General features: G+C 54.1%; 1 protein-coding gene and 6 non-coding genes across 7 annotated transcripts in view; 6 read left to right on the top strand and 1 right to left on the bottom strand.

The window, feature by feature from the left end:
- LOC119098128 (putative ATP-dependent RNA helicase DDX43) overlaps positions 1 to 13,136 on the bottom strand; it is a 38,673-nt gene that overhangs the window by 22,287 nt on the left and 3,250 nt on the right. Inside the window, exons 4-10 of the mRNA XM_037221057.1 lie at positions 12,816 to 12,957; positions 12,105 to 12,238; positions 11,362 to 11,494; positions 10,646 to 10,796; positions 10,206 to 10,299; positions 9,772 to 9,919; positions 9,279 to 9,441 (exon numbers count right to left, since the gene is read on the bottom strand). Of these exons, the coding sequence (XP_037076952.1) occupies positions 9,279 to 9,441; positions 9,772 to 9,919; positions 10,206 to 10,299; positions 10,646 to 10,796; positions 11,362 to 11,494; positions 12,105 to 12,238; positions 12,816 to 12,957 (965 nt within the window). The remainder of the gene's footprint in view (positions 1 to 9,278; positions 9,442 to 9,771; positions 9,920 to 10,205; positions 10,300 to 10,645; positions 10,797 to 11,361; positions 11,495 to 12,104; positions 12,239 to 12,815; positions 12,958 to 13,136) is intronic.
- Positions 1,199 to 1,270, top strand: TRNAA-UGC (transfer RNA alanine (anticodon UGC)). Its single transcript has one exon. It is a non-coding gene; the product is annotated as a tRNA-Ala (tRNA).
- Positions 3,411 to 3,482, top strand: TRNAA-UGC (transfer RNA alanine (anticodon UGC)). The gene has a single exon. It is a non-coding gene; the product is annotated as a tRNA-Ala (tRNA).
- On the top strand, positions 7,257 to 7,328 carry TRNAA-CGC (transfer RNA alanine (anticodon CGC)). The gene has a single exon. It is a non-coding gene; the product is annotated as a tRNA-Ala (tRNA).
- Positions 7,958 to 8,029, top strand: TRNAA-UGC (transfer RNA alanine (anticodon UGC)). Its single transcript has one exon. It is a non-coding gene; the product is annotated as a tRNA-Ala (tRNA).
- TRNAA-CGC (transfer RNA alanine (anticodon CGC)) lies at positions 8,726 to 8,797 on the top strand. Its single transcript has one exon. It is a non-coding gene; the product is annotated as a tRNA-Ala (tRNA).
- TRNAA-UGC (transfer RNA alanine (anticodon UGC)) lies at positions 9,131 to 9,202 on the top strand. Its single transcript has one exon. It is a non-coding gene; the product is annotated as a tRNA-Ala (tRNA).

Below are 13,136 nucleotides of genomic sequence, written 5' to 3'. Positions count from 1 at the left end.
GTTATTGACCCAAGTGGGATTTTCTACGATTGCAGCGGTCATAGTAAGACGCGAAGATGGATCGAAGCCGTCTCAAGACAGGAAAGAAAAAGGTCAACGCGACCACGGGCTTCTGTCAACAAACTGGACGCCTGGGTGATGTTCTAAAATACAAAACCACCCACTTTTCACGAAGATATGGCTTTGAAACGCAAGGCTTCGCCGTTGCATAGTATGTGTGCGTGTGTGTGTGTGTGGGGGGGGGCGTTAGTGTTACGGTGCTTGCTTTCCGTATGAGTTATCAGATTAAGCCACATCATCTCCAGAAATCTCATTGCAAGCAGCACGACTAGCTCGCACCTGTTGAGTTCTGAAGATAGTAATAATAACAAGAAGTTGGAGCAAATGAAGCCATGCTGTAGGCTGGCAACAGACAATCAAGTTTAATGAAAGCGTGCCAGCGTGAAAGTGTGAGTCGAGTTCAGCGTGCTGGAATCACTACCAGGGTATACGCGGCACGAGCCCTGGGCCTGCGCGGCTTTTTGCCCGACAGTTTCAGAAAGGTCTGCAGACAACTGGCCTGACGGGATCAGCCCGGCGTGTGCGGGCATGTTAAGATTTTGATCGACTGGCGGAGAAATGTCAGCTAGCAACCAGCCGGGCCGGGTCAACCTGACCTGTGCGACTGTTTTGGAGTACACTGTACAACAAACATTACGCTCCGCCGTCCGATCTGACAACAAAGTCGTACGGAAAACTGCAGAAGGCCTGGATCGGCTTACTCTGGCTGCTGGGATCCAGGAACGTCCAACAAGCTACGCTTGGAAAGTGTAAAGCACATTAAGTCATCCTTGCATAGTATAGTCATCCTAAGTATAAAATATAACATGTTTTCCTAATCTAAGAGGGTCACCCGGTGAGAGGTATTTCAAGGAAGCAGGGCAGAAGCGGAGCCGCGAGGAAACAGCGGGACAAAATACCGTGGTTCGATCACAAAGGGCAAGATAGTGATGCGACCTTCCAGCTTAAGTCCGGAGTAGGGCCAGTTCAGTTATACGGCGCTCGCCTCGCACATGAGGCGTTTCTTCCTCGCACCTTCTGGGCGTCATGCCAGCCTTAATAAGGTGTGGCTCAGCTGCGCTGAACACCTGCCAACGATTACAGCATGGTACAGATGACCGACAATTTCGACAGCCGAATATGGGGAACATCGCCATGTGGGGATGTAGCTCAGTGGTAGAGCGCTCGCTTTGCATGTGAGAAGCCCCGGGTTCAAACCCCGGCATCTCCAATCGCCTGGTTTTGTGCCAGTCGAAGGGCCATAACATCCCAAGGCATCCGATCCTCTTATTTTCATTCCTGCTTAATATCGCATCCTCGCGACGCCCCGTTTGACCAGGGCAGGCTGCATGCGTCAGCCACGAGCGGGCCATAGGGGGTCCCTGCGCGGGCTAATGCCCGGTGGCTGGCCCCCCAGCCGCACGTATTCCTGCCCCATCGTTATTATCTACTCTCATTCACCCCATAGTCCTGAAATGGTCAATATTGATTGAAAGGGCTCCAATCCAAACAGCCAACAACCAAACCATCCCCAAAGCAACGAAGAGCACAAACATAAAAGGCTATGCTCAGGAAAGTTAGGAAACTCTCGGAATGTCTGGGTCGTTAAACATGGCAAAGTCTTACCCAAAATGCGCATCAGGGAGAGCAAGTTATCTCCTGTAACTTATGGATTGGGCTCTCCTCGTTACCAGGACAGTACTCGTGATTAAATGCGATGCAATTTTATTTAGTAACCTTTTTGGTCTGTAATCACATCTACAAATTGCACCAACTTTTCCTTTCGAGAGTTGTCCATCAAATCTTAAGGGCGCCAATTAAAGACAGGGGTCTCTACCGATACAGGCTTGATGCCAAAGGGTGCCACTTCCATGACGAAGAAACCTCGTGAGCCGATTACAAAAGTTGCTCATTTTATAACGGGCATTCATGTTTGGAGGCATTTTCATTTTCCAAAGAGCACTCATTTTCCATCGAGAGTCTCGATAGTCCCGCGCCGGTGTTCCTTTCATGAAACAAGGACGCCAGCTTTTATGGCTAGTACCGATCAATGTACGGGGACGTCATCACACGAACAGCCTGCCGCATCGGCATCAACGTATTCCTTATCTGTTATCCTGGCAGCACATATTGTCACGAACGCTCATTATTGGCAGGTAGTTCTGCTCACGAGCACAACGGCATTTTAAGTACGGTGGCACCAGTTCTCCCCTGCGATATGCTTTCACACCATTAAAGGGTACCATCGTATCGCATTCGCGTCCCAGAAATCTTGCAAACGGACCCTTTGTGCTTGTCCAGAGATACGCTTCCTAGCTGTTCCTGCACACCAGCAGCCACGGGGCACCGCCGTCTCGTGGTCTCGGCGAAATGTACTGGACCTCTCATCCAGCAGCACAGGCTACCGGTCCCGAGGGGAGGGGGAGGAGGCTGGCCCAGCTGACATGGCCAGGTCAGCTTACAACTCGGCTGGTGGATTTGGGGCACGTACACGCGGCGAGCTTCGCTTACCGTGAACTCTAAACCCAGTCACCCGTGTGAAGCGTTCTGAAGACATGATTACCTGTTTTATCATCCTATGAACGCCAACGAGACTATTTTCCGTCACAATGCCCGTATACCATCAAAGCGGCGCAATTTCCCTACGCGTTTAAGAATAGGTCCCTTCAGCCCCCTTCCCCATCCTATCCAGCCCCACCTCCGCACCTCTGACTTGATTGTAAGGACCGAGCAAGACGTCCCTGAGTTACATAATAAGGACAAGACAAGACGTCCCTGAGTTACATAAGGATGAGATTGTGGATCTCCTTGCGTCCCTGAGCATGGGCTTTACCTTATCGTAATGGGGGGTTGTGGTTGTATCAAGTTTATTCCATCATAGACATCGCATGCTCGAAAGCGTGCTCTCGCCGTGGCAGTTCCAGAGCCGATACACACGGTCCATCGGCGCTAGTTCCTTATACGAATTCTAGGGAGGATCCTGGCTACTAGATCCGTTGGCTCTGTACTGAGCCTTAGGCCTTGCTCGGTCCTTAATATCAAGTCAGACCGGGTCTTGATGCTTGATGCTGGAGCTCCTGAACATCAGACCATCCAGTTTTCATAAGAACAATTCATGCATAACAAACACACTAGTGGCGCATTAAAGGTGGCTTTCACCCTCCTGAACACCAGACCATCCAGTTTTCATAACAATTCATACATAACTAACACACCAGTGGTGCATTTAAGGTGCCTTTCATCCTCCGGCCTTCTGGAGGTTGCCTCAAGCCTGGCAAAGGCGCGCTGTGCTTATTATCAGCCAATTAATTATTGCATGGCCACAGACGACCGATGATTTTCACAGCCCCTTGAAAATCACGGGCCACTGCGGGGATGTAGCTCAGTGGTAGAGCGCTCGCTTTGCATGTGAGAAGCCCCGGGTTCAAACCCCGGCATCTCCATTCGCCGCATTTTACGTCGATCGAACGTGGTGTCGACAGGAGTTCTCGGGCGCGCCAACTTCTCTGGTCATTTTTGGACAGTTAGCATTTTGGTTGCGGGCGCTGAATAACCAGAGAAGTTGGCGCGCTCGAGAACTCCTGTCAACACCATGTTCGATCGAACATGGTGTTGACAGGGCACCAATTGTTGAAGATGCACGAGGCCGCGATTGCAAAGAAATCCGCGACTCAGATTTTTAAAAAGCGAGACGCCGAGAAGGGGCGGGCTGTTGAAGTTGAAAATTTTAGATGGTTAAAGTAAGGCCCACATGGCCTCCGGCCTCATTCACAATGCGGAGAGCGTTGGTAAGTACAACGCGATGCATTGCAATGGCGTTTCTGGAATGCACTTATCTATCTTTCGGACATCTGCCCATGTTTGTGAAAAAAACATTAATTTTTGCCGTCAGGGTTCTCTTCAATATGAAATTCGCGCCAGCTGTTCCTTCCGAGACGCACGCAATATCACAGGGGTGCTGCGTTTTTCAAAAGGGCGCTCCGATGAATCCGCTATGTAGCGTTACCCACTTTATTGGGACCGTTATTTTTGAAAGGGCGTTCATTTTCGCCGTTAGCCCTATGACCTGCAAACCTCTTCATGAACCAGGCATGCCTAGTGTTATGGCTGATGCCGTTTTATAAACAATGTCACCATCAGAGCGTAGCCCGATGATCTGCAGGCCTCTTCATGAACCAGGCGTGCCTAATTTTATGGCTGATGCCGTTTTATAAACAGCTCTCCCTGTCTGTCACCATCACAGCGCATATATCAAGTCGGCCATTTTTCGCCAGTGCTACTAAAAATCGCAGCGGCAGCAGTGCGGCGAGTTGAAGTCATACCAGTGAGTGAGCCCGTCCACCACAGTGGCAACCTCGACACGGCTAGTCGAGCAGTGACTTTGAAGTCATGAGACCGTTACCTAACGTGATAAAAACTATGACGCAGTGAGGGGCGTTCTTCTAAAAAGTGGCATGCCATTTTCTACAGCAATCGTTTGCACTTCAAAGCAAACCAACAGTTGCAAGTGAGCTTTTTCACCATATTTTATGTGTCCCTCAATATCCTCAAACGTGGAACAGTTCCTTTAGGGAGTGTTCCAAAGAACGTCTCACATTTAAAGAGATTGAAGCAAGCATCAGATATGATGAACAAAGCTCACTTGTAACTATTGGTATACTTTTTAAGTGGAAAAGACTGTCCTGTACAACACAATTCTGTTTAGTAAATATGCTACTCAGTGTGCCATGATCTGATCACGCCATCGTACCTTACTTAACATTAATTGAGAGCCAGGTGACGTCCGTTATACTTGGAAATAGCGCTCACCAACGTCGGATATGAGTGCCTCGACGATTATATTTTTCTTGGCATTGATCACCACATGGCTTATGGAATGACAGGATTGAAATGTCAGCACGTCATGAATGCCAATGTGGCTTTAAAACACTTTCCCGACATATCTGCGCCCATTTTCGCGGGCGTGTAGCTAAAAAACTAGAGGATCTTAGGTCTTCAGGACATAACTGCGAACAGCACCGAAAGGTCCTCAAGATGGCCACTTCAGTTCAAAACCCTCATATACATGTAGAATACTCCTTTAAACAGCAAAATTAAACTGTTTCCTCAATTTGCTGCTCAATGCGCCACCGTTTGACTACGTAATACAACGTCTTTTTATAACGACAGAGTCGCTGCCAGATTGGCTGCTAATATTTCGGACGGAGCGACTTACTCGTGGTATTGAACGCGCCGCCAGTTGGCGTTAGCGGCCTATGAGCGTGCGTTTATGTTACCGGCAGTATGTGGGCGTGTATTGGTCTTTTCCCGTGACATTCTTGCATACTTTTCCGTGGTTCCGTCTTGTTTACTCCCAAATGCATGCCAGTTATCACAAATGCAGGTCATGATCGACGGCAAACAGCGGTCCATGATCGGATTCCGTGCCTTCATTCTATTTCTCGCTTTGCCCTGCAACCTCGCGACCCCCCGCTTGTCTGGGTCAGGCTGTATTCGCCAGCTACGAGTGTCCTCTGTTGGGGCCCCGCAGATGGATCCCTGCGCGAGTTACGTCCAGGCGGCTGAGTTCCCAGGTGCATGTGGTCCTGCCCCATCGTTATCCATTTCCCTTCGTCCCATAGTCCTGAAAAGGTCATTTCCATTCGAAAAAGGTCATTATTGGCCCATACGGCTTTTATCCAGATAACCAATCGTAATCGAGGCACGCAGTCAGTGGCATAACCTCTTGCTAACCAACCGCTGTGCGCCAGCGCGACGATTCATGCTGGCGTGCTCCACACACGAATAATCAAATAACTACACTACTTTAGACCTTGAACACAATATGGCCATTAAGGCGGAGGAAATCGTGTGATGTTTCTATGACGTCATACAGATATATGTCTGCAAAAGCTCGTGTACGTCTACGTTAGAAAAAAGGGTTTGTGGCCCTAACAATGCATAAATCTTATCTATACAAAATGATCTTGAGAAACAAATATTTCAGTTCAAAATTCCATACAAATGCGGAAGAGTCCCTTTAACGGATAGGGCTTTTATAAAAACGACATCTCGCATCCTTTTTGTGTTAGATTCAGGTACAATCTTGGAGCGCGTACCACGTGCGGTCGCCACGAGGCACACTTCCTGGCCCTTCTTGCCCCTCGACGATAAAGGGGGCATTGCCGTGAAGGCCCGATTGATATGGAAAGGTCGGCTGGCGGCTGGCCAACGAAGGTCAGCAGAGCCTCGGGGGGGGGGGGGGGGGGGAGGGCCTCAAACATTGTGCACTCTCAGCAGTCGTATCTGGTGGACAACTCGGGACAACATTTCCCGTAGAAACGGCCGGTAAAATCGGGTGGTAACTTCAAGGCATACACAACAAACTTTGCTCAGGCATTATCAGAAGCCATCATAGTCAACCATGCAAGCTCGTCCGAAAGATCGCAAAACAATTGACTGTTGGATCCTGATAGCGACGGGGCGCCCATGGACAAGCGGACGCTTGCGTCCCGTCATGATTTCAATTCCTATCACAGGGGATTCAACAGACATCACATATATAAGGATATATTAAGTTATCTGCGCATTTCCGAGTACCTTTTCGTTACACGAAAGGGAGGACGGCGAAATGGACACATGCCCGCCATGCTCCCCTTGTGCGGCCCATGTATCACCAATATCTCCATTATCTTCTTGATTTTTGTTGCGTTCATTTTGTGTTGCTTGTCAGCCAACCAGGTTTCACTGATTTTCCATCAGACATTTCAATGCTGGATGTTACAGGTTACATGTGAAAAGGCATTGCTTTATGACAAGACATGTTAGATTCTGGTTCTTGTTGGTTCCTCTGACAGCACTCTACACCGGATCTCGGTGTTAGCTGGATCCTCAAGTGATTCCTGGCTGGGTCTTGGTTTTCGCCGGCTCCCTGGCCAGATTTCCGGCTGGATTTTGTTTTTGCTAAATATCGCGACTTGGCCTAACACTGCATCCTGGTTCTCATTGGCTGTCTTGCACAATTTGTTGTATCCTGCTTCTTGCTGGTTTCCTTGGCACGTTCAGGGCCGGATCCTGTTCCTTGCCGGGTCCGGGCCGGATACCGAACTGTTTCCTGGGTTATTCGTGGTCCAAGCACCAGTGACCGAGAACTGGTTGCTAGGAAGAAATGTCAGGAACCAGGAGGATGTCATCCGAAGGGTGTCCGCCACTGTCAGCCACAAGACAGCGGCGCGCACGGGGATGTAGCTCAGTGGTAGAGCGCTCGCTTCGCATGTGAGAGGCCCCGGGTTCAAACCCCGGCATCTCCAAGTCTTGATTTTCGACTCCATGACTGGCCAAGACGGGCAGAGTTCCTCAGACTAAAGCCACCTTAGAAAATGAGTGCATCTGGAGCTTACGAAGAGGTCCAAGGCCACTCAGCGCATGTATCCAGGGAAATGGCGTTCAGTGATATGCTCTCCTCGCATGTGACAAGACACCGGTATCCCAACGGACCACACAGACAACATTCTTCCCGTTGCAACTGTAGTAGGCAACGAAGGTCCGTAAAAGTCACGCCAGATGACGGAGGGGGGAGTAGGCGAAACACTTGATGCGACATATTTTCGCCGCAAGTAATGGGAGCCTGGGCGACGTTTTCAACCGCACAAACATCCAGCTTTCATTAGACGCACATGATTACTTCCGACATTGACATGGTGCAACGGTGCGCTTCGTCACTCCGACGGTGCGGCGGTGCACTCCGACACTCTGACGGTGCGAGGACAATACCGACCTGGGTTTGGTTTTCATTAGTGGGTTTCATCCGCCTGCCCATGGCGTCAGCCCGGCACGGACCGGACTTGAGTCTTTGCTAATATACCACCCGTCAATACTTACTGCGTTTTCACAAACGACCGACCGTTTTGGCGATCACCCGTTAACATCGGGGTTCAGTGGGGATGTAGCTCAGTGGTAGAGCGCTCGCTTTGCATGTGAGAGGCCCCGGGTTCAAACCCCGGCATCTCCAGCGGACAGTTTTAGGCCAGTCGAGCATGGGAAACGAGACGAATGTTGTTGCCATCGAGCATGGGAAACGGGACGAATGAGAGTGCAAACATCTGGATGCAAATCACACCTCATGGATGTTGCCGTTACCGACAACAAGTAAAATCGGTCCCGAAGTTCTGGCGTGTGCTAAGGAAGAACGTGACGCGCCTTTGACTTGCAAGTTTAAACAATCCCACGGCCAGAGCAAAGTGCTTTTCGCGTGCGGCCATCAGAACCATTTCCAAGCTTTTCTGGATTTCGTGTCATTGAGGCGTTACTAGTCACTCAGCTGCTAATGTTGCATGCCGTCGCCTGTCTCTCACCCCGACAGGAAGAGCGGGAACGGCGGGGAATCAAACCCTCTACCTCTGCTTTCCCAGACGCACAGCTCAAGCACCGTTCACCCTAATCCTCGATTAATTTTTTGGCTTTGAATAGGTAACATATTACAAGATGTAATTATATACATTTATTCAATTATTACTCGATTAAATATTTGGTGTGCCTACTCTTGCATCGGATGACACGGCAGATCAGAGCTATGGCTCAGTGCAGACCCCAATGCGGAGCCACACTATGCTGTGTTGTTCTCGCATCTTGTTTTGCCGCTCCCCACTCGCTCGCAGTATTCCTAGGTAGTGTTCGTTTCTGGCAGCCCCGCCGAGCAGAGCGCCGCGGGGATGTAGCTCAGTGGTAGAGCGCTCGCTTCGCATGTGAGAGGCCCCGGGTTCAAACCCCGGCATCTCCAAGCGCTGATTTTGGACGCCGCAAGTGGTAAATATCAGCAATTTGCATGTAGGTATTGAAGTTTCAACCAAAGCGGAAATAACACTGTCAGATCATGTCGGCTCAACGTGGCAGGAGCTTAAGTCGGCGAGCAACGTGATCCTTTGCCTTGAAAGACGCATCTTATTTTCATGAGAATGAATTTAGCAGACATCCCAGCCGAAGACGGAAACCATGACCAATCTACCTTGAGATAACTCCCCATCTCTTTCAGGGTGTAGGTACCTGACTCGCTACTAATTGCAACACGGTCACAGACGGGCACCGAATTTGGCAGCCACCACACTAATTTTGCGGGGATGTAGCTCAGTGGTAGAGCGCTCGCTTTGCATGTGAGAGGCCCCGGGTTCAAACCCCGGCATCTCCACGGGGAGTTTTGGGTTAGAAGACATTGCCTCCACCGAGGCATGTCATGAGCAGGCCGGGCGCGGCCGTTCACTCACCGCCTGGTTCTTCTGCAGTATCTCGATGAGTTCGGCCGCGTGCCGCCAGTCCTCGCGCACCATGAACGTCACGGCCCGACCGGTCTTGCCGGCCCGGCCCGTCCGGCCCACCCGGTGCACGTAGTCCTCGATGTGGCGCGGGAAGTCGAAGTTGACGATCAGCCTGCGGGTTGAGAGTCGCGCCGTTCAGAGCCTCACCGGGCCGTTCGCGATCGCCGCTGCATGCTGACCAGCGTCACGCGACGACTACACGCCGTGTATGGACAGCTTCCCCGTCAGCACGGACATGACTACCGACGCCCGTCTTACCAATGGGGCTTCCTCGTGAGCACGGCGCGGCTATTGACGGCACATGTCGCGAGGGCTCCACTGCGCGCGAGCGGTGGCACTGGCAGCGTCACCCATCGCACCACCCAGGAGAACCCGCCCCGGGCCGTCCCGCGCGGGTGGAGGAGGATCACGTGATCCAGACTGGCGGGCGGAGCAAGCTCACGTGACGTCGGCGATGTCGATGCCACGCGACGCCACGTCGGTGGCGAACAGCACGCGGCATGAGCCCGACTGCATGTCCTCGATGGCGATCTCGCGCTCCTCCTGCGGCCGGTCACCGTGGATACTCTGCAGGTCCACGCCGTTCACACCTGACGGGGGGGGGGGGGGGGGGGTCAGGAGCGTCGTTAACTCTACAGATCCACGCCATCCGCACCTGACGAGGAAGGGGGGGGGGGGCAAAAGGACTGTCAAGAGCGCCGTCAACCCCACAGTCCGCACAGCTCACGCTTAGGAAAGCCCGGGTACGGGGAAACGTGATCACGGCCTATGGGCAATGACAGTGGCGGAACACCCAAACAATATTCGCATCGACCTGGAAAACACAACAGAGGAGGGTGGAGTGCCGCGGCATAACACACACACTTGAAAACTGACCATAGTCTATGGAGAGCTGGCTGGCCTTAGCCTTCCGGCCAAAGAAGACGATAATCTTCTCATCGGGTCCCATGTTGTACAGGTACTCGTCCAACTGCACGTGAACAAGGTCAGGGTGGTCACCGCGCAAGGCTCGGCCGACCCATGCGCACTGCCATAGGCGACAAAACAGACCCATTCACAACGTCTCGCGAAGACGGTATAACGACATCTCCCTTAACGACAACTTGAGATGTGTTCCCACCGGCCAAACAACCGTAAGAAACGAGATCATGGTGAAGGACGACAAATGACGGAAAAGCGTGAGCGTGAATGATTTAGTGATAACAGGGTGTCCATCCCCTGTCGTTCAGCGCCACGTGCGCCCCTCCCCCGCCGATTAGCGCCACGTGCGGGGCGCATGTGGCGCTTCCCTGCTGCTGCCAATGGGCGCGCCGTACCTTTTCCTTCTTCTCCTCCTCGTCGCGGCAGAAGACGATGATCTGTTCGACGGTGCGGCAGGCCTGCAGGTCCAGCGTGCCGACCACCACGTGGATGGGCGTCTGCATGTACTTGTCGGCGATGCGGCGCACGTCCACCGGCCAGGTGGCGCTGCCGGCGGCGGCGCGGCGTCAGCACCGGCGGCCGGCGCCCAGCAGCCGCGCAGGCGACAGCGACGGCGCCCCGGGCGTGGGCTACACGCCCCAGGTCAGCGGGCGGCGGCGGCGCGGCGTCAGCACCGGCGGTCGGCGCCCAGCAGGCCGCGCAGGCGACGGCGCCCCGGCCGTGGGCTGCACGCCCCCGGTCAGCGAGCGGCGGCGGCGCGGCGTCAGCACCGGCGGCCGGCGCCCAGCAGCCGCGCAGGCGACGGCGCCCCGGCCGTGGGCTGCACGCCCCAGGTCAGCGGGCGGCGGCGGCGGCGCGGCGTCAGCACCGGCGGCCGGCGCCCAGCAGCCGCGCAGGGCGACGGCGCCCCGGCCGTGGGCTGCACGCCCCAGGTCAGCGAGCGGCGGGGAGCGGGGTAATCTGCTTGGCATGCTCTCTGAATGCCGTGTAAGAGGAAAGACACGTAATTCGTGGATCTAGGCCGAAACCTTGGGCTGAAGTCCAGAAGAGCGGATCACGTTAGCGATCGACGGGGACACACGCCGGTCTGTCACGTGCCCGCGCCACTCACCTGGTCATGACGGTCTGCCGGTCGGGCCGGATGTCCAGCAGCACCTTGCGGATCTCCGGCTCGAAGCCCATGTCCAGCATGCGGTCCGCCTCGTCCAGCACCAGATAGGTGACTGACGTCACGTCAATGAACCCTGCCGGCCGCGCCGAGAGGACACTGAGCGCGACACGTCCACGAGCCCCGCTGGCCACGCGGACAGCCGCGTCATCTGGGGCGAGGCCACGCTGGGCGTAAGGCCCAGAGCGGGCGTGTTGTTTGGTCCGGGTTACACCAAAAGGTCAGTTAGGCACCGCCCAATGAAGGTCAACCCAGGGCCGGGAGGCAACGCCGAAGCACACAAGCACAACCCCCCGTAATTCTGTGCGGCGCAAGCGAGATGGCAAACTTATCTGCAGAGCTGAGTGGTTCAGTTTGGGTGGTGAGATCAGGGTACATGCAACAAGCTTTGCTTGATAGGTGCTCTGAGGCCAGAGCCCCCCCCCCCTCGCATCCACACCAATTGGATTACCCATTTTGTATTTATAAAAAACTCCGACAGCCTCATGTCAACGCTGCCTGCCGCACAGACATACAGACAACCCAGAGTAAGCACGACTGACTCGTCGGCCGCTGTCGGTCTATCAGTCGCTTGCGTTCCAGCCGATTTCTGCTCCTTCCACCCATCCAGTCAGCCCGCGTCACCGCCGGCTCTGTCGGTCCAGCCGGAGCGCCCCCCCCCCCCCTCACCCCCGACCAGTCCATACCGGCCTGAACCAGGTCGTTGAGTCGGCCCGGCGTGGCGATGATGATCTCGACCCCGGAGCAGACGGCCTTGACCTGCGTGCGTCGGTCGCCGCCGCCGTACACACAAACACTCCGGATCCCCTTGTAGTTGTACCTGGCGACAACCGGCACCCGCGTCACGGCCACAGGATGAGTAGCGAGGACTGTGCAACATTAACACGACGCGCAGGCAGGGGGGCGAGGCGAAACTGCCGCCGCAGCGGTCAGCTGATCAGCTGGGCGGGGGCCCCCTCACGTACAGCAGTTAAGAGCGAGGCCATGGTGGCGACATGTCGGCCGACCTCATCGGAGCCTAGGAAAACAGTTACGAATATACTTACCAGGGAGCAAAACAATACGCGAAGCTCGTTAATTCGTACGACATGCAAGTGCAATCCAGTCCCACATCGTCCTTTTACACGACGATCTTATTCGCATATGATTGTTATCATGTATGATACGATGGCGTCCAACCTATACCCAATCGATATTTATCCCATCTGAAGTTTTGTCATTGGCAACATTTCGCCACCACACCCATACCGTATCGCTACGATCTTCCTACACACGCCCCATTCCTTACAGAATTTTACCACATTAGCTTTCACCCGGTTACTTAAGAGCCCAGGCTGTGCCTACAGCTTGGGCACGAACACACATGTCACGCGCTACGCTTGTGGTTCGGTTCTCACCGTTTGACCTCCTTCTCGGTCTGAAGAGCCAGCTCGCGGGTGGGCGCCAGCACCAGCACGTTGGGACCGCCGCGCTCCTCGCGCGGGATCGGCTGCAGATCTGTGTGGATCAGCGCCGGCAGCAGGAACGCCAGCGTCTTCCCTGGCCACGAGCGGGACAGACCGTCAGCTGACTGACGGACTCCACCGCTCTCCCCGGCCAAGACGTGGACAGACCGTCAGCTGACTGACGGACTCCACCGCTCTCCCCGGCCGAGACGGGGGCAGGTCGTCAGCTGACTGACGGACTCCACCACTCTCCCCGGCCGAGACGGGGGCAGG

Source organism: Pollicipes pollicipes, unplaced genomic scaffold (genome assembly GCF_011947565.3).
Source record: "Pollicipes pollicipes isolate AB1234 unplaced genomic scaffold, Ppol_2.1 Scaffold_4740;HRSCAF=5597_pilon_pilon_pilon, whole genome shotgun sequence".
Classification (NCBI taxonomy): Eukaryota; Metazoa; Arthropoda; class Thecostraca; order Pollicipedomorpha; family Pollicipedidae; genus Pollicipes; species Pollicipes pollicipes.
The sequence above is the reverse complement of the archived record's forward strand: the minus strand, read 5'-3'. Positions and strand labels throughout refer to the sequence as shown.